General features: G+C 40.6%; 2 protein-coding genes across 4 annotated transcripts; one reads left to right on the forward strand and one right to left on the reverse strand.

The window, feature by feature from the left end:
• Window positions 1–527: 527 nt before the first annotated feature.
• LOC117260613 (uncharacterized) lies at window positions 528–9555 on the reverse strand. Of its 2 annotated transcripts, XM_033632607.2 has the most exons (10): window positions 9474–9555; window positions 9289–9331; window positions 6500–6645; window positions 6218–6350; window positions 5836–6108; window positions 5436–5738; window positions 5112–5320; window positions 4915–5031; window positions 2643–2687; window positions 528–2466 (listed from the first exon to the last, which is right to left on the reverse strand). In XM_033632607.2, exons 2-10 carry the CDS (start codon window positions 9326–9328, stop codon window positions 2299–2301), a joined length of 1434 nt encoding a protein of 477 aa, XP_033488498.1. In that variant the 5' UTR covers window positions 9329–9331; window positions 9474–9555; the 3' UTR covers window positions 528–2298. The 2 variants fall into 2 exon arrangements, with proteins under 2 accessions (XP_033488498.1, XP_078025426.1); XM_078169300.1 differs by lacking the exon at window positions 9474–9555 and having other exon boundaries at window positions 6500–8026; window positions 9289–9322.
• A 3526-nt stretch (window positions 9556–13081) lies between these two features.
• LOC117260571 (uncharacterized) lies at window positions 13082–22256 on the forward strand. Of its 2 annotated transcripts, none has more exons than XM_033632552.2 (11): window positions 13082–13179; window positions 13542–13599; window positions 15075–15089; window positions 15179–15309; window positions 15395–15530; window positions 16809–17093; window positions 17285–17623; window positions 17728–17909; window positions 19286–19387; window positions 20694–20792; window positions 21290–22256. In XM_033632552.2, exons 2-11 carry the CDS (start codon window positions 13548–13550, stop codon window positions 21512–21514), a joined length of 1566 nt encoding a protein of 521 aa, XP_033488443.1. In that variant the 5' UTR covers window positions 13082–13179; window positions 13542–13547; the 3' UTR covers window positions 21515–22256. The 2 variants fall into 2 exon arrangements, with proteins under 2 accessions (XP_033488443.1, XP_078025445.1); XM_078169319.1 differs by lacking the exon at window positions 13082–13179 and adding an exon at window positions 13208–13373.
• The last annotated feature ends 501 nt before the right edge of the window (window positions 22257–22757 follow it).

Consider the following 22757-nt stretch of genomic DNA (forward strand, 5'->3'; position numbering starts at 1 on the left):
GGTCAAAATGACGTTGTAGATATCCTGAATTCGAATTATGACTAGTCAAAATGACGTTGTAGATATCTCTATCTGAATTATGACTAGTCAAAATGACGTTGTAGATATCTGCATCTGAATTATGACTGGTCAAAATGACGTTGTAGATATCCTGAATTCGAATTATGACTAATCAAAATGACGTTGTAGATATCTATAACGACAAACCCCATACACATGAATGGCAAAAATAGTTTGAATCTTACTAGTCAAAACTGAATTACAGATATCTGTAACTGTAGTTTTGACTAGTCAGAATGACATTATAGATATCTTCAATCAAAATTCCTACTAGTCACAATGACATTACTACTAGTCAAAATGACGTTGTTGATATCTATAATGGTAATTCCGGATAGTCAAACCTAGCGATTAAATGTTAAAACAGCTTGCCATATGTGTGTGAAACATCCACCTTTGAAATGTACAGCTTCTTTGCAGCAACATCCATATTGGAAGCATTGTCTACTGTCATGGCTACATATGAGTCTGAACAAACATGAATGTTAACTGGAACTTGACTTGTTGGCGGAGGCAGACAACCATGAGGTGGTAATTCTAGTTTTACTATGATTACATTTTTATTTGATTTTCATATTTACAAAGCATAAAACAAAGTAAAATACCACATATGATTTCTCAGAATGTAATGATAAAAACTTCACAGACACTTTGATATAAGAGACTGAAGGCACATGAGAAACAACCATATAAAAATACTATATAAGCTGGTAACAGTGGCTTAAATTGCGTGGAGTGGAGTGGTTTGATCTCCATGAGTGTTGAGGTCAGTTTGAGTCCTTAATTTCTAAAATCTGCTACAAAGACTCACAGGCCTCACTGTAACATCATCTCTCCTACTTACGATACCCATGGCAACAGGAAAAAGGCAAAGTTATGCATTCAATACAAAACCTGAATTTATGGCACACATATTTACATTTCATATTAAACAGAAATCCTGATCATGACCGTTAAGTCTACAAAAGCTCTGGCGCTCCAGTGAGTGAGCTTTGTTCTTCCTTACCTGAGAAAAAAATACCTATATTATTTGTAGGAATCAATCTAAATTAATCTATGTCTCTGTATTACTCCTACCCTCTGCTGCTGTGAGTTATCAAGAGTTATTAAACTTCTTTGACCACACCACATTAGTGTTTGTATTTATATTAAAAGAAAGAGGACATCCCACATGAAAATTAAAGATTCATGGTTAAAAAAAAAAAGAAAAAAAAAAAAAAAGAGGTGATCAGTGAGGTTGACAGTGTCAAGTACTCAGGAATCATCTTAGACTCACATCTAAGATTTGATAAACAAGTGTGTAATACCTGCAAAAAAGTTCAAGCAAATGTAATGTATCTCCCACTCAGCACAGCCAAACTTCTCACACATTTTCATACCGGATCACTACCTGGTCACAAGCCTCACAATCAACTATAAAATCTATCATATCACTGTATAAACAGACGATAAAAATCATGGATTAAAAAAAGAGGTAGCAACACAATGTTCAGCTTTGAAAGCTTCATGAGCTTTTTAAATGCCAAAGTCAAAGACAACGTCAACACACAAGGCCTCAACAAACGTTAACTGTTGCACTGCATTATGCAGAGCCTCATTTGGACCATCTGTCTTTTCTGTTAAAGGAGCAAAACTATGAAACTGTCTACCACTGAACTGAAAATGCAGCACAGTTTTAATGTCTTTAATAGAGGTATTAAATCATGGCTAAGAAAGAAACAACCACGTAGACACACCTGTATTTTGTGTGGATGTAGTTCTCTCTGCGTGCGGATGTATTTCATGTGGGCGTATTTGTGGATGTATTTATGTGTATAGACTTGCTGATGTAATTTCGTGCATGAACTTGTGAGTGTATTTTCTTCTCTTTGTACTGTTTTAACCTTTAAAAAGCATCCTGTGGACAGTGTTCGCTACAAACACTAAACACAGCTCATCTGGTCCTTGTGCATAAATGTACAATTCTAATACTGCTGTGATGTCCATATCAACTAAACTAAACTAAAAACTAAACTAAACTGCGATAAGTCTGGTCACATGCATGTCAGTATAGTGTGAATGGTATATTGTGTCTTGTCTACAGGATCCTTTTCCTGTGCACCTATCACCATGACTTCACAGGTTTGCAGGAACAAATTTCACATAATACAATCATGGACGCAAATGGCTGTGTTCCCACTAGTCACGAGGTAAAATGCTGAATCCACAACTGCATGGCTTGAATTTTCTGTGTACTGCTTACAGAAAGTTGAGTTTTTCTGAGTTGTAAACACAACTAGAGTCTAAACTGAGGGGGGGAGCAGAGGGCAGTCCTTTCAGTTCAAACTTTGGCTCAGGGTCCGATGAGAGACAATCAGCACCGAGTAAAGGAGCTGGATCGGCTTCCTGCCCTCCTAGAGGTGCAACCTTGAGAGAGAGGTGAAAGAAAAGTCAAATGTGCGTGTTAATAAAACAGTTTTGGTAAGTTTGATGCAAGAGTCTGCCAAAAATCAGTCCGAGAATGAGGACTCTCTTGCTGTTTATTATCCTAATAACCAACATTTAATGCATTTACAGGGAATTCTGTATGTTTGTGTGTGTACCTCAGGCTGAGGGGAGCTCACATGGATATCCACTGGGTTGTATACCTGTCAGGTAAAACAAATGCATGCAAGTCAAAATAGGAGAGCATACTGCAGGAATTTTACAGTGCTTTGGAAAAAGTAAACAGGTTGTATCATGTTAGCATGGATGCAATGCGTAGGCTACAACTTGAACCCTGTGTTCTTTAGCTCATGTGTGTACACTGGGTGGTGCTGTATTAATATTTGGCGCATTAGTGTATAATGGTAATAACAATATTGCTGCCATCAGGTGTTTTGCCCCGGAAGGGCAAAAGGTTTTTGACACTGTGGTGTGGATTGTGCAACGTGCTGAAAGTTGTGTGTTCGCTGTGGATAAAAGATAAAGAAATGAACATTCATTCAATGTTTGTTTGGTGGTATGAATAAATAAAGTGACTGTTCTGCAACTGGAATCTGCAGTTTATTATTTGAACTCAACACAACCAAGGAAGCTGGCATCAACTGTGGAAAGCGCATCAGCCAGGTCAGGCCGAGTGAAACATCCATGAAGTGACAAGTAATAGGCTTAGTTCCTTCACCTATATTTGCACATTTTGGCAAATTGGCACCATCACAAATATGCAGAATTAGCTATTACCGGTTTCTGTTTGAAATGTACCCATGTACAACCAGCTACCACTGGATTACTTTCATATAAGAAAACTTAAAAATGTGACAATTTTCAAGCAAGGTCTGGAGTTAAAAGGAGTTTGTCTTTACGAGGATTTTCTCATGGATTCATGGACGTTTATTCGCCATAGACGTAACAATGGAGATAATAGCTGTGTCTTAATTCAGGGGCTGCAGCCTTCGAAGGCTAGATTTGGAGACCAATTGCGTCACATCGGTGTGACCAAGGCTGTCCCATCTTGAGGGCTCCTTCAAATGCGGCTGAGAAATGTGGCCTTTCTTTCTTAGAATTTGGAGGATGCAACGGATGAATCATTTGTGGCCTAGCCTATCCCAAGACACATTGCGCGCTGGTGATGATTATATATTAAGTTAACTAACAGTTGCTAACTTGCTAACGGTTAACTGTTACTAACATTACTATTACCTAGAAGCACGCAGCTTTAACAATCTTAATTCAATAAGTTTGCCTGTAAACAGTCCTCCATCGGCCTGAAATATATCAAATGACAGTGTCTCTGGCGGTGAATCGTCTCCTCAAGTATTAAATAAAATATACATATAAGTAATAACAATCTCTGGGTCCATTATTAAGGGCTAACTAACTTACTAGCTTACTCCTTTTGTCAAGGGCAGCTGGGGTCTGGGCGAGAACAACTGCTGATGCAACCAGGAAATCCTTTTATTCTATTTTTAAAATAAAAGGCCCCACTGCCCAGTCTTCACTGGTTAGCTAATGTTAGCCTTAGCCACCCTGCACTGCGCACCACCCTCATCAGGTGGGAGCTAGCTAGCCGCTCGTGTAGAAATTGACTGCTTTGGAAACATGGTGGCCACTCTACACCCTCCCCCAGGTCACCACGGTGAATAAGCAACTTTATTTTGAGCCTCAAAACTCCTTTAGCATTGTTTGGCCCCAATAGCCATGCTGACACTGCTAAAGGTGTTAACGGAGCTAACTTTGTTATCACTGTTAGCTCTGTGGGGTCAGCCCTATGTTCCCACATTTCTAAGAATTTTTTTTCACTGAAAATAAGGCCCTATGTTCCCACAGCCCTATGTTCCCACATTTCTAAGAATTTTTCTTAAAATTAGGCCCCACAGTTCCCATATTTCTAAGATTTTTCTCAAAAGTAAACCCTATGTTCCCACATTTCTAGGACATTTTCAAAATTATCCCACAAGGGTTAGGTTAGGGTAGGGGGGATAATAGGATGGGTGTAATTGGCTACAAATTTATGAAAAAGGAAATGTGGGAACATAGAGCTGTGGGAACATAGGGCTGTGGGAACATAGGGCTGTGGGAACATAGGCACGCTCCCAGCTCTGTTAGTGCTGCTTAGTGCTTACATAGTTAAAATGAAGCTGCTTACTCAAATGGAAGGCAGGCACGTTTCAACAGCAACGATGTTGAGTCAGGATAACGTTATTAGCAGTAATATCCATATGAGTAGTGCTGCTAGCTAGCACTCACCAGACCTGGTTGATGCCCAGTGTGCAGTAAACTAAACGGTAGCTTCCTAAAGACCAACAAGCGTAACCTGTCAAAAATGATCTCAGTGGTTAACTGATGGATGATGAGTATCTCTCCTTTGTTTGAAAACTTTTGTATAACACCTACCGGTGGCTCAGGTGAGGTAGATGTAGGTTCTCTAGAGATGAGAGAATTCAATGGCTGATTAAAGTAATCTGAACCAGGTGGAAGTGTGTAAGTCGGGGCTCCAGGTTGATTCAAATCCTGCAATTGGAAGGTGGATATTGAAGTAAAAATAGCAACATGCTATAAATACTTGAATGCTGATTTGAAGAAGTACTGACATGGTAATACACAGCAGGTCCACGTGCAGGTGCAGGTGCAGGTGCAGGTACAGGTGCAGGTGCAGGTGCGGCTACAGTCTGAGGAGCAGACGCGTCCTTTATAGAGGAGCTCTGTTCACGACAGAACTTTCTCACACAGCAACAGATGACAATCACCGCAAATATAATCCCGAAAGTAATACCAACATAAATAAAGGTAGGAGGTTGTTCTGTAAGAGCAGAAGGGAGTGGGGTGGGGTGGGGGGGGGGTGATATGTTGATTAGAATCATGATCAGTCACAGTTGCTTCATACATTTCTCCAAGAATAAAGTGCTGTTGCTCACCATTGTATACCACCACATCCACCAACTGGGCCAGGTGACCTTCCAGGTCTCTGAATTCATAGAGACCAGTGTCTGTGCTTTCCACAGGATCAATCTTTATACCGTCACGCAGCACTTGAATCCTCTCGGCAAAATTCCAATTGAAGTCCCAGTCATCTTCTTCAACCAGATGGCCTGCTTGCATCAAGGTTTTTGAATGAATTGCACCTTCACGTTTAAAAGTCACAGTCCACATGGTGTCAACTGGAGGATTTTTGATGAGGAGCTGCTCATTCACATATGCAACATATCTTCTAAAGCGCTCTGTGTGTGATAAAGAGTATATTGTATCAGAACATGTCATCAGATATGCAGCAGTCTTAAAGCTCACATGCAACTTTAATTAACTACCGAACGTCACCTTGAACTATGAGCTTTATCCTCGACAGTACAGTCTTGTCTTTTCGTCTGAAGTTGTAGGAGCCCATGTGTTGCTGACTGACGCTCCTAATCTCCCAGACATTACCCTTCACCTGCCCTCTGTCTCCCTTACTGTTGTCACGGTCAGAGCGATTCCACAGGACCTTTGGCTGGCCCGTAAATGTAAGGAAATTACACTCCAGGGATTCAGCCTCTCTAGGAATGTCAAAGGAGAACATATCCCCGTAATACTTTGTTTCTGTTTCAGCACATTCTGAAAAAAAAAAAACAGAGAAAAAAAAAAGGTTGACTTTCTGCACGCTCAAATAAGTTCTGTGATGGAATAGAGTACTTAAATATCCAGTGTAATGTAATATTCTCACCCAAAATTATCAGTCTGATGACATCTTGAAGTGTATCACTACCATCTGAGATGGAAAAATATCCATCATCACTTTCTGTCACATCTGTTAACTCAACTGAGGTACTGGAAACTTTGAGGCGTGGATCCTTTGCCTGATTTGGAGGACATCACACATACATTTATTCAGGACAGAGAATAGATTCTGTTCATTTAAAACCTGGTTTGCTCTGACTTTGTCATATTACAGATCCTGCAATGCATGGATGCCACAGTGATAGTTTAAATGCAAAAAGCTGCTCACCTCCCCATTATCCATCATTAGTTTCTCGGGTCTCCCATTTGGAGTATGGTACAACTGACCATAGAAAATAGGTGGTGTATAAGAAGATGGTATTCTAAAATTTCTTCCATAGCACACCTCTTCATTCTTAAAACCAGCAGACAAACCTTCAATGAGAAAGATACAAGTTAAGAAGAGACAGATGTGAGGGAATATTAAGAAGTTTAATGCTGGAAAGCTAGTCTTTTCATAAAACTGGGTTGTCTATACAGCAGAAGGATACACTTTTAAAATTGGTGCTATATGACCAGAGAAAACAGGAAAAAGGCTGTGGCATTCGCTCTTGCTTTAGAGGTAGAAAACCTAAAACTACCAGCATGCGCTGCGCCACATCAGACCAATAGACGCTCCAGCTGGCAGGTGAATTAACGCGTACTTGTCTATTTTTCTCAGTCCCCCAGGAAGTGTGCTGGGCTTTCAAGCCAATTTTTGTAGCAGTCCAACAGAGGAATTACAACTTCTGAGTCGATCATGTGATGCCACTGGGCCTGACGAAACTTTTTCCCATAAACTCACCTTGTGGAAGAGATGTCTGTAAATGAGCAGATACATTTTCTGAGTGTCACAACCTCTGCTAAAATGAGTTGTTTTAATATCAGAATTCAGCCCGATAACATTTGGAAAGTCTAGAAGAGTCGCACGATTAATCAGCGCAAAACTAGAAGTAGCCAGCTTGGTCAGCAGATGTCTCCAGTGTGCTTACTCTAGGGCCAGATGGTGTGGACGCAGTACCGATCATCTGTGTAAATGAACTTTTTTTGGCTTCATGCACCACTGAGCAGCTTTAATAGGAATGAACTCTGCCTCCACCACTGTATCCCATTCACTTTAAACATCCATGAGAGATAAGCAGGGAGATCTGGGCGCTGGTGTGATGGAGGAAGGTTTAGCAAAGTCCATTCACAGATACAACCCACATTATTATGAAACAAAATTGGTTGAAAATTGGCAAAGTAACTCTCTAAAGCTGTGTTTGGTAACATTCATTAAGGTTAATTTTTTGCTATATTTGCTGATATTGTTACTAAATCCTGGCAGAAGTGCATTAGACAAATCATGCAAATCAGAAAAGCATGCTCCTATGCCTCCTAATGTTCCTAATGGCATTTACAAAAACTCACTGTGGCTAAACAAAAACAACCGATCAAAACCAAGGATTCTCTCAAACGCAGTTGTCAATCACTGCTCGTTAACTGCGGTCAAACAGTTTAACTAGTCATCCATCCATCTGCAGCCGCTCATCAGCAGCCAGGTCACGAGGGAAGCAGGCTGAGCAAAGCATTCCAGACGCCCCTCTCCCCAGCAACGATTTCCAGCTCCTCCTGGGGGACCCAGAGGCGTTCCCAGGCCAGACGAGATATGTAATCCCTTCAGCATGTTCTGGGTCTGCCCTGGGGCCTCCCACCAGTTGGACATGTCCGGAACACCTCCAAAAGAACGAGCTCAGGAGCCATCCTGATCAGATGCCCGTACTACCTCAACTGACCCCTTTTGACACAAAGGAGCACAGCTCAGTTTAACTAGTCAGCGCTGGTTAAATATGAATCAAGATTGTGTTACTGCATTGCCTTTTTCCTGCCTCAGATGTTTTCACAAAAATATTTTAGTATACTGTTTAGCTGTAAAATGAGAAAGTTTGTGACCCGGCCACTATGACTTCTACCGAGGCACCATAGAGAGTATCCTGACATACTCCATTACTTCCTGGTACTGAAACTGCAGAAGAGAGACAGAAACTGGACAGCATTGTCAGAACAGCAGAGAAGATCATTGTCATCTCTGTTGAACAGCTACAGCCAGAGGTGCACCTGCAGAGCAGACAGCATAGGCAAGGACTCCTATCATCCCTCCCACAGTTCCTTCTATCTCCTGCCGTCAGGGGGACAGTTCAGTAGCATCCGCTGCAGGACTACTAATCTGAGAAACAGTTTTTATCCTTCAGCGATCAGACTGTTGAATTATTCACCTGTACCATACATGAACTCACTTAGTCTTTTGACTGCATTCTTTTTCCCTGCACTTTATTAGGCTTTTTAGTAGCTTCTATTTTAAATGTATTTATTTATCTAGGCTATTTATTAGTTTCATACTTTTACTGCACTGAGAACTTTTAAATGTGAAAGTTTTAGACTTGAAATAGCATCTCGTTTTTATGTTTCATCATAAAAATGACAATAAAAAGGAAGTCCTACAAATCTAACTGAGTTGCACCAATTACTAGGCTATAAAAATGGAAGGAGGGGCGGTGCTGGCTGTTTAGTGTTTTGTTTTTTGTTCTTTTTTTCTGCTGGATTTGATCTCAATGATAGTAACGCAATAACATTATTCACAGGACATAGTGGGAACATAATGTTCTGTTCAGTTGCTTTAAACGCTATCAACACAGTTGACATAACTGCCCCTGGCACAAAGTTTAACAAAGTCTGGTTTGAAACCCACACTGCTAACCTGCAGGCGGAGAAAATCTGAATGAACTGCACTCAATGGAGCACAGGCCTGGAGCTGTCGGACCCTGGCCGGAGCTGGCCGCTGCTACGCTGTGATTGGCCAGTCTGTGACCGAGGGGCGGGACTTAACGCAGGTCAGTTGACCCAGTTCATATTATTGGCATATTTGTAGCTGTACAAAGCCCACAGTGAGATGACGTGGACTTCACACATGAAATAAAAAAAGACTGTATTGTTAAATAGTAAACGGGTTAAACCTGCATAGTAGTATTCCTTCTGGGGGCCTGTGTGATTTATACTCACCAAACAAGACGCAGGAAACCGTCACACATAACAACAGCATGCCCTGCAGAGAGAGAAGACGTTTTTCTTTTTACCTACAGCACCATATTAACTTCTAATATGTTCACATCGTTTTTCTTAAACACAGAGAGCAGAAATGGAGCACAAGATGGGTAAAGCTGGCAGGGAACATGTTGTCTACTTACTGTGAAGGGACCTTAAATTTCTTCCTACGCTCGAGTTGTGTTTTTTTCTCTGTGCAGACAACTGAACTAGGCGAGGCTTCCCTCACACTCTGTTTGCGTCATAGCTGCGCCATATGTGCGCAAAATGCGCATACCAGGCAGTGGTTACCATAGACACACATATATATATATATATATATATATATATATATATATATATATATATATATATATATATATATATACAGTACAGGCCAAAAGTTTGGACATACCTTCTCATTCAATGTGTTTTCTTTATTTTCATGACTATTTACATTGTAGATTCTCACTGAAGGCATCAAAACTATGAATGAACACATGTGGAGTTATGTACTTAACAAAAAAAGGTGAAATAACTGAAAACATGTTTTATATTCTAGTTTCTTCAAAATAGCCACCCTTTGCTCTGATTACTGCTTTGCACACTCTTGGCATTCTCTCGATGAGCTTCAAGAGGTAGTCACCTGAAATGGTTTTCCAACAGTCTTGAAGGAGTTCCCAGAGGTGTTTAGCACTTGTTGGCCCCTTTGCCTTCACTCTGCGGTCCAGCTCACCCCAAATCATCTCGATTGGGTTCAGGTCCGGTGACTGTGGAGGCCAGGTCATCTGCCGCAGCACTCCATCACTCTCCTTCTTGGTCAAATAGCCCTTACACAGCCTGGAGGTGTGTTTGGGGTCATTGTCCTGTTGAAAAATAAATGATTGTCCAACTAAACGCAAACCAGATGGGATGGCATGTCGCTGCAGGATGCTGTGGTAGCCATGCTGGTTCAGTGTGCCTTCAATTTTGAATAAATCCCCAACAGTGTCACCAGAAAAACACCCCCACACCATCACACCTCCTCCTCCATGCTTCACAGTGGGAACCAGGCATGTGGAATCCATCCGTTCACCTTTTCTGCGTCTCACAAAGACACGGCGGTTGGAACCAAAGATCTCAAATTTGGACTCATCAGACCAAAGCACAGATATCCACTGGTCTAATGTCCATTCCTTGTGTTTCTTGGCCCAAACAAATCTCTTCTGCTTGTTGCCTCTCCTTAGCAGTGGTTTCCTAGCAGCTATTTGACCATGAAGGCCTGATTCGCGCAGTCTCCTCTTAACAGTTGTTCTAGAGATGGGTCTGCTGCTAGAACTCTGTGTGGCATTCATCTGTTCTCTGATCTGAGCTGCTGTTAACTTGCGATTTCTGAGGCTGGTGACTCGGATGAACTTATCCTCAGAAGCAGAGGTGACTCTTGGTCTTCCTTTCCTGGGTCGGTCCTCATGTGTGCCAGTTTCGTTGTAGCGCTTGATGGTTTTTGCGACTCCACTTGGGGACACATTTAAAGTTTTTGCAATTTTCCGGACTGACTGACCTTCATTTCTTAAAGTAATGATGGCCACTCGTTTTTCTTTAGTTAGCTGATTGGTTCTTGCCATAATATGAATTTTAACAGTTGTCCAATAGGGCTGTCGGCTGTGTATTAACCTGACTTCTGCACAACACAACTGATGGTCCCAACCCCATTGATAAAGCAAGAAATTCCACTAATTAACCCTGATAAGGCACACCTGTGAAGTGAAGACCATTTCAGGTGACTACCTCTTGAAGCTCATGGAGAGAATGCCAAGAGTGTGCAAAGCAGTAATCAGAGCAAAGGGTGGCTATTTTGAAGAAACTAGAATATAAAACATGTTTTCAGTTATTTCACCTTTTTTTGTTAAGTACATAACTCCACATGTGTTCATTCATAGTTTTGATGCCTTCAGTGAGAATCTACAATGTAAATAGTCATGAAAATAAAGAAAACGCATTGAATCAGAAGGTGTGTCCAAACTTTTGGCCTGTACTGTATATATATATATAATACACACACACACACACACACACACACATATATATATATATATATATATATATATATATATATATATATATATATATATATATATATATATAAAGGCGCTTTATGAAATTGAGTCCATTCACTTGTATTAGTTTACAGCGCAGCCTTGCCACATCCAATATGGCGGCGACGTTGACGTATCGCAGCAGTGGGCAAACCCACTTGATGCGGCGTCTACATATATATGTCTATGGTGGTTACCAGCAAAGGTCACAGTGTGATTAAATACATTAGGCCTAGTTGATTTTTAATTCTTTCAATTTCCTTGTGAAATCCAGCTTCTTCAACCTCTGCAGGCCGCTTAAAATCCTTAAAATTAAACAGTTCAAAAAGGCAAAATCACTCTTGGGATGGGTTGCTCATAATCATACCCAAAGTAATTTTTAAAGGGTGAGGGTCCAGTAATCCAGTAAAAATCATGGATGAAAAACCAATGAGATTGTACCACTGTTACATCCCAAAAAAAAACCACAATATGTTCAGCCTTGAAAGCTTCATGAGCTATTCTAACTAAAAAGCTTATTTTTAAATGTCTGTATGGTGATGCTCCTTCTCTTTTACTTTCAACAGAGCTTTTTACACCCTGTCTGTTGATAATGCCACTCATATTAAAAAAGAAGCATATTATCACTACAATATACTTATTAATAACTATTAATGTGAGTGTCATACTATTATATAGCCTTGTGTTATTGCATTGAACAGAAATACTCAAGTAAAGTACAAGTACTGTACCTCCGATTTGTAGGTCTACTTCAGAATAGTAGCCTGCATTGTGAGCACCTGTCCTCATGTTTCTGTAAATTCCTTACAGATTCCTTTTACCATTTTTACATCTCAGGTTGATTATTATTGAACTGTGCAATATTCCTTTAGTATTCTAATTTATTCTTACCAATACCAGTTTTGAATGCACCATAAAACTTCAATTAATAGGCCGGGCTATTATTTGCTTAAATCACTGAAATCAATAGGCCTATATTTGGGACAGGCGTTTATATGGGACAGGCCTTTAAGTCCTTTCACACAAAACTGTTGCTCTGTAAACATGGGGAAATACAATCAAATTGTTTATTTAAAGCAGTATGAACCAAATTGAGCAAATCACCAAATGAACCAGGCTTTTAATTGTTTTACGGTATATATAACACACATATTGCACACATTTCTTATTCTATTTTGTATTCTTATTCGTATTAATGTAGGCCATATGTTATGTTGTAAATTGTTGCATAGCTAATACACATTATATATTTCTAAAACTTTACATACTGGCTTTATAAATTGTAATGCAGTATTATGCACATTTTAAAAATATTTTTTACACACATATACTTAGCAATTGATCTTATATAGCCTATTTTAAATGTGTTTTACATATTAGTGTTAAACATTGTAGCATTATACACTTCCAAAAATGCCTTTTTATTTTTACTTTTTATAATTCTCTGTGCTTCACATAGAGATGCTCCCTCAGAGATCCATATAATATCAATATATTTCTGATTCTGATTCAGTTTAATCCTGGCACACAGCCTGTCAGGAGGATCCCACGTTCTAGCTGTGCACTCCATTGCGCTGATAACGTATTTGTATCCACGAACTGGCACAAATAAACGCAAACATGTGACGCACCTTGCGTAGGAGCTGCTGAGAATCCAGCCTACCGTCGCCATAAATAAGAGAAGGGGACTAATGCCCATGCGCGCTCTGCAGAGGACGTTGTTATCCTTTTATCCCCATTCGCGCAAACATTCCCAAATACCCAACGGTGGATTTCTTCTTCACGCATCCTGCAGGTGAGCTGACACTAGATGCGTCACACACTATGTGATCATGTTACATCATTACACTTGGCGGCCCGGCGGTCCGCAGCATTGCTCTAAATGTTGCTCATCGGCTGGGAAACATTGTTGGACATCTGAGTGGACATGACTTCAGACAGCAGGCAGGGCGCCACGGATCACTGTGACAGCACTGATGCATTTTGGATGTGCGTAGTGTGTGTTTCGCTCTGCAGGAACATCTCCACACTTGTCTTGAGCTCCCCCTTGTGCAGCGTGTGGATTGATTGTCGCAGGTCCCGGGGCTTGTCTTAGCAGGGAATGAATGACAGTATGTGCTGTGTTTGTAGAGGAAACAATCTGGTGTGTCTTTACAGGTGAAGATGTCCTCCTGTGTCCTGCTCTCTGCCCTATTTGCCCTTCCTCTTGCTTTGGGTAAGTTCTTTAATATCATTTTGGTACCACGTTTAATAAGACACCCTTTGTTTTTTATATATGTATCTAATGACTTAAATAACCATTTACTAATTCTTTATATATCAGTTATAATACTCTCCTACAAAGAAAACAATTGGGTTGCCAGGTTGTGAAAATCCCTTTGACTGGTGTTTATGTTTTTCTATAATGTTAATGTTGATAGACCACCAGCTGCATTGGTTTCTCTATTGTTGTTAAAATGTGGTTTTAACATACAGATGTAAATAAGTGTCACAGAAATCTCGCTTGATAAGAAGCCGCCAGTTATTAAAAAGGCTTCTTAACATAATCTCTCAAATCCACAGTTGTAAATGTTTATTTGCTATTAATAAATGGATTATGTTCCAGATAATCTGCAGCTCTTATCCAGGAGGTCAGAGGTCAAACAGTCCATTTAAGAGTCTGTATTTCCCTAAAACAAAGTCAGTGGGCATAATTGGCTCTCCGGCATTAGGGGATTCATTTCCTGGCTTTGTTTTTGGAAATCACATTGCTGCTTTTTTTGTTTTGTTTGATTTAAAGAGCTAATAGAACAAATAAAGTGTCACAGCATCCTGGAGGAGGATTATGACCACAAGGTGGAAAACCAAAATTGTTCTTTTTGATGACTTAGAACTGATCTCCAAAGCACTAGTAGTGTTAAAAATAACACACTTTTCTTAAAATTATTATAAAGTGCCTTACAGAGAATAGAAAAAAGGTGAATAATGCAATCATCAAACACATGAGATTAAAAAGTTATAACAGGGGAGAATATAAAATACCAAGGATGGAAAGGTAAAACTACAAGAAATATCCATCCATCTATCCATCCATTTTCATCCGGGGCTGGGTCATGGGGGGCAAAGTACTCCAGACGTCCCCCTATCCAGCGATGCCAGATAAGATATGATACATCCAGCATGTTCTGGGTCTACCCGGGGCTTCCTACCAAGATAGAAGTATCACATACGCTTAAAAGCTTTCTAATAAAAGAATGTTTTATTTATATATTATATATTATAATATCTGCTTATATACTTTTTGCCGGGCAGCCTATCTTGTCATTAAAAAAATGGCTTGTACATTTTGTAGCTCCAAACAGAATGACTGTCTGATTTTTAGGATGTTTTGGGGACATCCGGCATTCAATATCAATGAGGCAGCCAAGTAGATTAGCTGTGCTGTTAATGTTATTGGAACTAGGTGGAACATAAGAATATCATGGTTCTGTATAGCCTGACCATACACGTACTTAAAATAAAAGCGGTCCGAAAATGGACACTTGGGGAACGCTACACACAGACCAACATAAACACCTTCACAGATGCAATTGTAAGCATTATTACAAAGTGATACCATAATTACTGCAGTGATATTGGAGTGTATGTGAGGTCTGAGCACTGTGCTGGAGAAGATTAATAATACTAGGATAAATTCTGCTCTCCCCACAGGTTGGGTCGTGCTGGGTGAGTTAAAAGCTACATTTCATTATATAGCCTTAAACCTATAAAACATGTTCTCTGAAGATGTTTCGGACTCAATTTTCCTTCTACAGGTGAAAGAGAAGAAGTCCAGATGGTGTGTGCCGGGAGACAATTTCGTCTGCCAGTGTACTCGACATCCAGAACAGTGACTTTCACACCACACCCTGATGGGCCGAGGCGTGTCCTGCTGGACAAAACCACTGTGAGTTGAAGGGTGTCTGTGCTTTTGTTTTTGTTTGCTTGGTGTGTGTACAGATTTACAAAACCTATTTGCTGTACAACTGCAGGTAAAGGACCCACGTTTCGAGTGGACCAGAGATAAGATGCTAGTCTTGAAAGAAGTGGGTCATGGTGATCAGGGACTCTATGCCATCAAACTGTCCTCTGGATTCACCTACGAGACTGTTCGTTTGACTGTTTCAGGTACAATAGTTTCCTCTTTTTTGAAATCAATTCCCATTTTCTTTTTTTTAAATGCATCACCTGCCTCTTTGATTGTCTTGAAATTGTAAAAATACTACATAAAGTGTACTTATTTCAAATGTCATGTACATAAAAGTACAAAAGTATTATTAGCACGTAAAGGTATACTATGCAGGATTGCCGGTTACTGTTTCTTAACACACCCGCCAGCAAAAGTGAAGGTTATAAGTAATGACTGAGAGGGATTACTTTGTATGAGTCTATAATTTTTTCCCCCAGGAAAGCATAGTTTATCTTTAAACTAACAAAAGTAAAAGTACGTATACTGGCCTCTGTAGTAACTGTTATGTTATTATATTTTGCATTTTTAGATTTTTGATACATTTGATTACTAATACATAAGTGCCGCAGCAGAATTTTACTGTTGTAGCTGTTCGAGGTGGAGCTGGTTGTAACTACTTTATATACAGTTCTGTAGTTTAGTCTAGTGTCTCTCAAACTAGTAGTTGTAAGGTCCGATCCTCAGGGTTACAGGGGTCGAGAGATGATTAGAGATGAATGTTCGGCTACACAAATAGGAATTCATGATAGGACATTTCTTTTATCTTTGCTTTTTTGTGAAATATTGGATCATTTGATCTCTTTAGACCTTGGCTAATTCTTTAAATACAACCATATAAGAGGTTTAGAGGGGAAATGTATCTTTGTAGACCTGCTGATCACTCATAGACATCTGAAATTGAAAAAAGCGCACTAAATAGACACTGCTTTTTAGAGTACAGGGTCACAAGTCAAACATGTGGGAACCTCTGATTTAATGCAATGTGTATTTTAAGCATATCATATGCTTTTTTTTTTTTTTGGCAAAATCTTAATCTCAAGTGTCAATATAGTGGAGTAAAAGGACGATGTAGCCCTCTGTGCAGTATAAAGTAGTATATGATTGAAGCACAAATTTACTTAAGCGAGTACTTTGCCGATTTTCAACCAGCTTTGTGTCATAACAATTTGGGTAGTATGTGTAAATGAACTGTGATAAACTTCCCTCCATTTTACCAGACTCCAGATCTCCCAGCGCTCCAATGGCAGATTTTCGCTGCCCCTAGGGCTGTTGCTCGAACTATAGATTGTACCTCTGCATTTTCGTTAACCCAGCGCCACCACGGACACGGGAGTTTAGAAGCAAATTGAAAGAGATCTCTCTTTCTCTCTAACTCAGCCCAAACTTCAGTCAAACTGTAAACTAACATCATTCCTCACTCCTTCGTCCTTTTTCAGAATGCATGAAGTCCTACCACAGAAACTATGGGGAGAAATTCGAGCACAGCATCCCTGAAAATGGCTCTCTACTGGAGTTTTCACCTCGGGGTGCTCCACCTGAGGCCATGCCAGTTGTGCTGTGGAACCGAACGAACCCAGAGACCAGCGATGCAGGCCGGGGGCGGCTGCAGCGGGGCGGGAAGGTCTGGGTGGCTGAGCGAGTGACACAAGCAGACCAAGGCAACTACACTGTGAGAGACGACAAGGGGAAAGTCCTCTCCCGCAGCACCCTCACTGTCCGTGGTGAGCAGAGACAGAAGATTAGAGGATGAGTTTATAAAGCTGACTGATGAATTTCTTTTACTTTAGAATTCGGTCAACTGTAACATTTATATTTTTATCTTTCCCTTTTCACCTGACACCCTCTCATACCTTTACATCACCTTCATTCTGCACCCCTCTCTTTGTGGTCATGACCCTGCATGTGGATGCAGGACACTCTTTCAATGTCACCCGTTTCACCAAGGAGTCTCTAAACCTGCCCCTCTTTCTTCCTGTCCCTCACGCTCACCTCATTTTTACCCCCACCCGATATCCTGACGAATCCTCCCTGGGCCCTTTTGACCCCAAGCCCCCCCGTGGCCCTGTCCAGCTGATCCGCGAGGGCCATATAACGGACCACGACATGCGCTACAGGGGCCTCATCTCTCTGGGCAGGAACGGCACCATCAATGAGGTTGTCATTGTGAGGCTGACCTCAAGGCATGATGGTGTGTATGAAATCAGAGATGGGGATGGCAACTTGGTGTCCTCCACAGTCTTGCAGGTGATTGGTGAGTGATAACATGTGTTTAAATATTTATTTTGCATCTGAATTCTTTGCTTCTGCACATTTATTCCAATCTCTGTCTCATCTCTGTGTCTCTACTCTCTCCAGAAAAGGGAGGCAGATGGCGAGCACTTCTCAAGTCCATCACTGTCCCTTCTGGCATGTTCGTGTCACTGGCTGGTTTCATCCTGTTCATGAAGCGATACCCGAACTGCAGCATGTCGCAGATCATTGCTGGCCTCAGAGCAAACCGCACGCCACAGGCCAATCCTCCGAGAGTCAACATTCAGGTGAGGAAATCAGGAGAGTCTGGTTAGTGCCCCTGCTGGCTAAGACAGCTGTGCAGGCAGGTGAATGAATATATGGCCCTGTTTACACCTGGTATTAAAGGGAGTTAACATGCATCCTGGATGGCAAGTGGACGAATCTAGGTACAGGTGTGAACGCAAGAAATGCGTCCTCAGTATGTCTTGAGATCCAATCACTCAGACCACATTCGTCCTAGCCGCATGTGGCCACATTCTTTCAGCAGCGTGCATGCTAATTTGTCCTGGGCCACACTGAAGGACTGCCTCTCAGCTGACGTCTTTACTTATCTGACACCTCGCTGGTAAAGAAAGCTTTCTATTGGTGCAGTTACACAGAGACAGAGCTGAAGAATGCATGTTCAGTGAGGTAAAATTACTGTTTTTGTGAATGGAGTCTGGCTTTGAAGAGAATGTGGAAAAGTTTCACTTTAAGTTCAGTTTTAAAGAGTAAGGTTTCAGCAAAAATGCATGTGTTTGGGAAGTACTGAGCATACAACTGGATAAATGAGACTTGGATTATACAGCAGGAGTTATGTCAGAGTTTGTAAAGGGATGTTTTTTCTGTAGTTTTGCTGTTGTTAAATGCAGACCCCTATGACTAAAATTCAAGAATTTTCTCTATAGGAATCATCCATGGTCTAACATGTGTGTAGGTTGCTGATTTGCACTGTATTGTCATGGGTGTCTGCCAATATAGGTAGGGACCATTCGTTGAGAGACAGGTGTTGCTAGACGGGGGCAGCACACAGTTTTTTGACCGCAATGCCGGGCCACATCAAGTGAGGTGTGTGCTGCTCCATGTATTAGTGAAAATTTGTACATTTGAATGGTTAATGGAAACGGATTCATGAATGATGTAAGTTTCATTCAAGACTGCTACTGAATAAATTATGCATCAAAAAAGAAGAAGAAGAGGACTCTTTGGTTTCATCTGATGAGCAGCAGTCGGTTAGGTCAGGCGAGCATGTTCATTAGTAGGTAGCCTGTCTATGCAGCCCCTCAGAGGCTTTAAGTTTAGGCTTAGCAGCTACAGTATATTCTCATTTTTGGATTTTCCATTTACTGTGGAGGCATGCAAGAAAGTTTTCTTCACAAATTCAACCCAACACTGGGTGAGTAATTGATATACAGATGGTCATTTTGAGGGTTGAAGTATTCCTTTAATTTGTCACCCATTTGTAGGTTATGATTGTAAAGTTTAGATATCACACCCAGCGCAGAACCCTTACAAACTAAGGATGTTACTAGTTGCATTATAACAACATATCAAATCAGTTGTGAGCTCTTCTCTGGGGCTGTGTCATCACACTAAGTGGCTGTGCTGAGTTTTATGTGTCTGTGTGTGTTTGTCTGTGCAGGACTACAGCCAGTCGAGCCCTCAGCCCTCAGGCTTCTACAGTCACTCTCAGCAGCCGGGAACACCAAGAAAATGGACTCCAAGAGCCAGTCCCACTCATACTGTAAGGCTGATTCACTGGAGGTCCAGTGTGTCAGGTTTAGGGGGATATGTTGGCAGAAATGGAATGTCATGTAATAATTAATAATGTTTTCTTTAGTGTTTAATCACTTGAAAATAAGGATCATGTTTTCGTTACCTTATAATAAGCCATTTATATCTACACACGGAGCCGATCCTCGTGTATGGAGGTCACCATGTTGCATCACCACTTTTCTACAGCACCCCAGAATAGACCAAACACTGGCTCTCGATAGGGCCATTTGTGTTTTCGCATAAGCCACTGTAGTTAACAGCCCATCCATGATGAGAGCGTCAAAAAACATTAATTTTTTTACCTGCTTTATTCAGTGTTTTAGCTGGTTTAAATCACCTGGTCCATTTGTTTTGGAGAGGAAGAGACCTCTGCGAATAACTGGGAACAAGACTCCTGGCAAAAACCTTCTCAATGTCTAGATCTTAAGTTATCAGAGAAGAAAGGTGAGCACACATTATCAGATGCTGGGCTAGCGGCCTGCCTACGACGAGTCGAACAGTGTTGGAGGAACACTGATTTGTAACGTGAAACTGCTTTATTCAGTGTTTTTTCCTGCTTAAATCACTGCGTCCATTTGTCCTGGAGAGGAAGAGACCTCTGCGGATAATTCTGGTCCTGGTACAAACCCCCTGAACAATGAGTGCTAAATCAATTTTAACCAGGAAAAGTTTCAGCTGGTTGCAATCTGTAATCCTCACCACTAGATGCCGCCAAATCCCCCTAAATCATACACACTGTCCCTTTAACACATATATGGCAACAAATTAAATCCCATTTTGGTCTTAAGCTAATAGCTCTTGCCCAACCCATTGAAAAAACCCCACATTAATCCCATCCATTTTAGATAAAACTGTGTGCACATGGAGTGAATTGGGGGTCCATAGTGTCAAAGATCTATATTGTGAGGATTCATTCACCACCTTTGCATAAATACAAAGAAAATATAAAATCTCTCAAATAATGACTTTTTCAGAAACTTAGAAATCAGGATTTGAAACTGAAGGAGGAGGAGGAGGATGACACCTCTGCGGATAATTCGTCTCACCGTAAAACCCTCTTGAGAAATGAGCACTAAAGGAATTCTAACCGGGTGAAGCTTCAGCTTGTTTCCATCTGCAATCCTCACCACAAGACACCACTAAATCCCTGTGAATATTACACAGTGTTGCTTTAAATGAGTTATCAGGTTTTGTCTCTTTGCTTGAAATTGTTAAATAGCATTGTGACTGTGCATGAACCACATGTGACTGTGTGCTGCTGTTTGTATTTCCAGAGTTACAGTCCAGTTATGGTGGGAACTCTGAGAGCTGAGAACCAGGAAGCACACAGACTGGCAGCTAGGAGCTCACCTTGTCATAATTCAAATACTGAGGTAATACTACTCTTAAGCTGTGAGAATTTGTATGTCACAGACTGAATTTTTTTTCTTCAAATTTGGCACAAACAACCACTTAGACATAAAGATAAACTAATTAGATTTTAGTGGTCAAAGGTCACTGCAACCTCACAAAGCATGTTTTGGCCTTAACTCAGGGATTCATATGTCAGCGATGTCAAATTTCACCCAAGAATAAAATGAAGTGATGACATTTTATATCCAAAAGATCAAAGGTCAACTTCACTGTGACATAATAATGTTCTGCAAAAATACTCGTATGTGCTGCCAGGTTGAAGGTGTGTGTGAAACATCCACATTTTGCTAAAAAATACACTTAATACCTTTAATTAAAGTCCTTCAAAGTCTTCACTGCTTATGTTATGAGTCTGGACAGACATAGATATAAACTGCAACCTAAATTGTTGGTGGTGGAGTACAACTGTGAGGCGGTAATTCTAGTTTAAACATGTGTTTTCATTCCTTCCTTGCAGAACACATTTCACAACAATGAGGAAGAGAGAAGGATTTCCTTTTCGATGCCAGGGGCTTCAGACTGCCTCCACTCCTCTGAGGACTGTGTCCAATTCCAGATCAAGAAAGATGGAAATGACAAAAGGTGGAGCAAATCACAAGGATTCTTTTCCACACTGCCGCTAGACACGGACACCTCTGAATCCTGCAGTGTTTACACTTCAGAGAAACTGAACTTCTTATAAAGCAAAGCACTGGAGCAGAAGGAAGAAGAGGAAACGTAGGATGGAGAAACTACAGTATTGGATTCTCAGGTGGAGAAAGCTGTTTTGATAAAGAAAGACCTCACCTGTGCCTTTTGCATCCTAGCTTAGTTTCAGTGGTTTGGTATCAATATTGCATGTCATTTTCCCATGTAATTTTCTGAAGCATGAGTTGAGCCCCACAGTCTCATGTTACATTTTTCTTGACACTATTGATGGTGCTCCTGAAATCTCCTGCTGTTACCTACCTCCAGACCCTCAGGACCAGTATGATCCACACTGTATTTGCTGAGTGTTGGTGCGAGTATGTTTGTGATGTGATAGGGCTACGTAGAAATTAGAGTTGAGATACAAACATTTGCAAAAGGGAATTCTTAAGTACTGTACAGTCATAGAGAGTTAGTTGACCTGTTTTTCTCCATCCATCATGTTAATCATTCCTAACTGCAATAACTATTAATTATGTTAGATGTCTGCTCTGCAATTCAGTGATTTTTGCAATGAGATAGTGTATTTACTCTCCAGGTTATTGTAGTAATACCTATGTGAGATATAACACGTTCCACCAAATATTGCAATAGCCTATTAACATGTAAACTTTGTGTTTATGATAATATCTTACCACCAAATCTTTGTAGTGACAAAAGAGGTTGGACTGCTGCTTGTGATATTTTTGGACTATCAAAATGGCATCTCTTAAACAATAAAATATATCTTTAACACACATTTTAGAGGATTTTTCTACAATGCACTTTCTGGGTGGGTGTAACTAACAATTATTTACATGACTGATTGATCTGTACGTTTTTTAAATGAATTATAAACTGTCAAGAAGTGGCTTTAACCATTGCTTCCCAAAGATCGCGGTGGCACGGTTAAAGTGCAAACCCTAAGATATTATATTAATTTTAACTGAAGAAAGATCATTATAATAACAACTAAGAAGCTGTAAACATAGAATATTATCTATTTTTACGGCTCTGCACTGGCAATAGTCGTGGCTGGAGGCATTGCGATTTTGGGTTGACGTCCATCCCATTCTTGCAAACGCAATATCTTAAGAAAACCTCGAGGGAATTTATTAAATTTTCAGTCATTTTTGCACAAACCCTCACTTGGACTCAACAATGAACTGATCCTATTTAGTTGGTCAAAGTCACAGTGACCTTGCGTCTGTCTCATTATCGTGAACACAATCTCTCATGAACGCATTCAGGGATTTTTC

The sequence above is a fragment of the Epinephelus lanceolatus genome, chromosome 7 (genome assembly GCF_041903045.1).
Source record: "Epinephelus lanceolatus isolate andai-2023 chromosome 7, ASM4190304v1, whole genome shotgun sequence".
In the NCBI taxonomy this organism is placed as follows: domain Eukaryota; kingdom Metazoa; phylum Chordata; class Actinopteri; order Perciformes; family Serranidae; genus Epinephelus; species Epinephelus lanceolatus.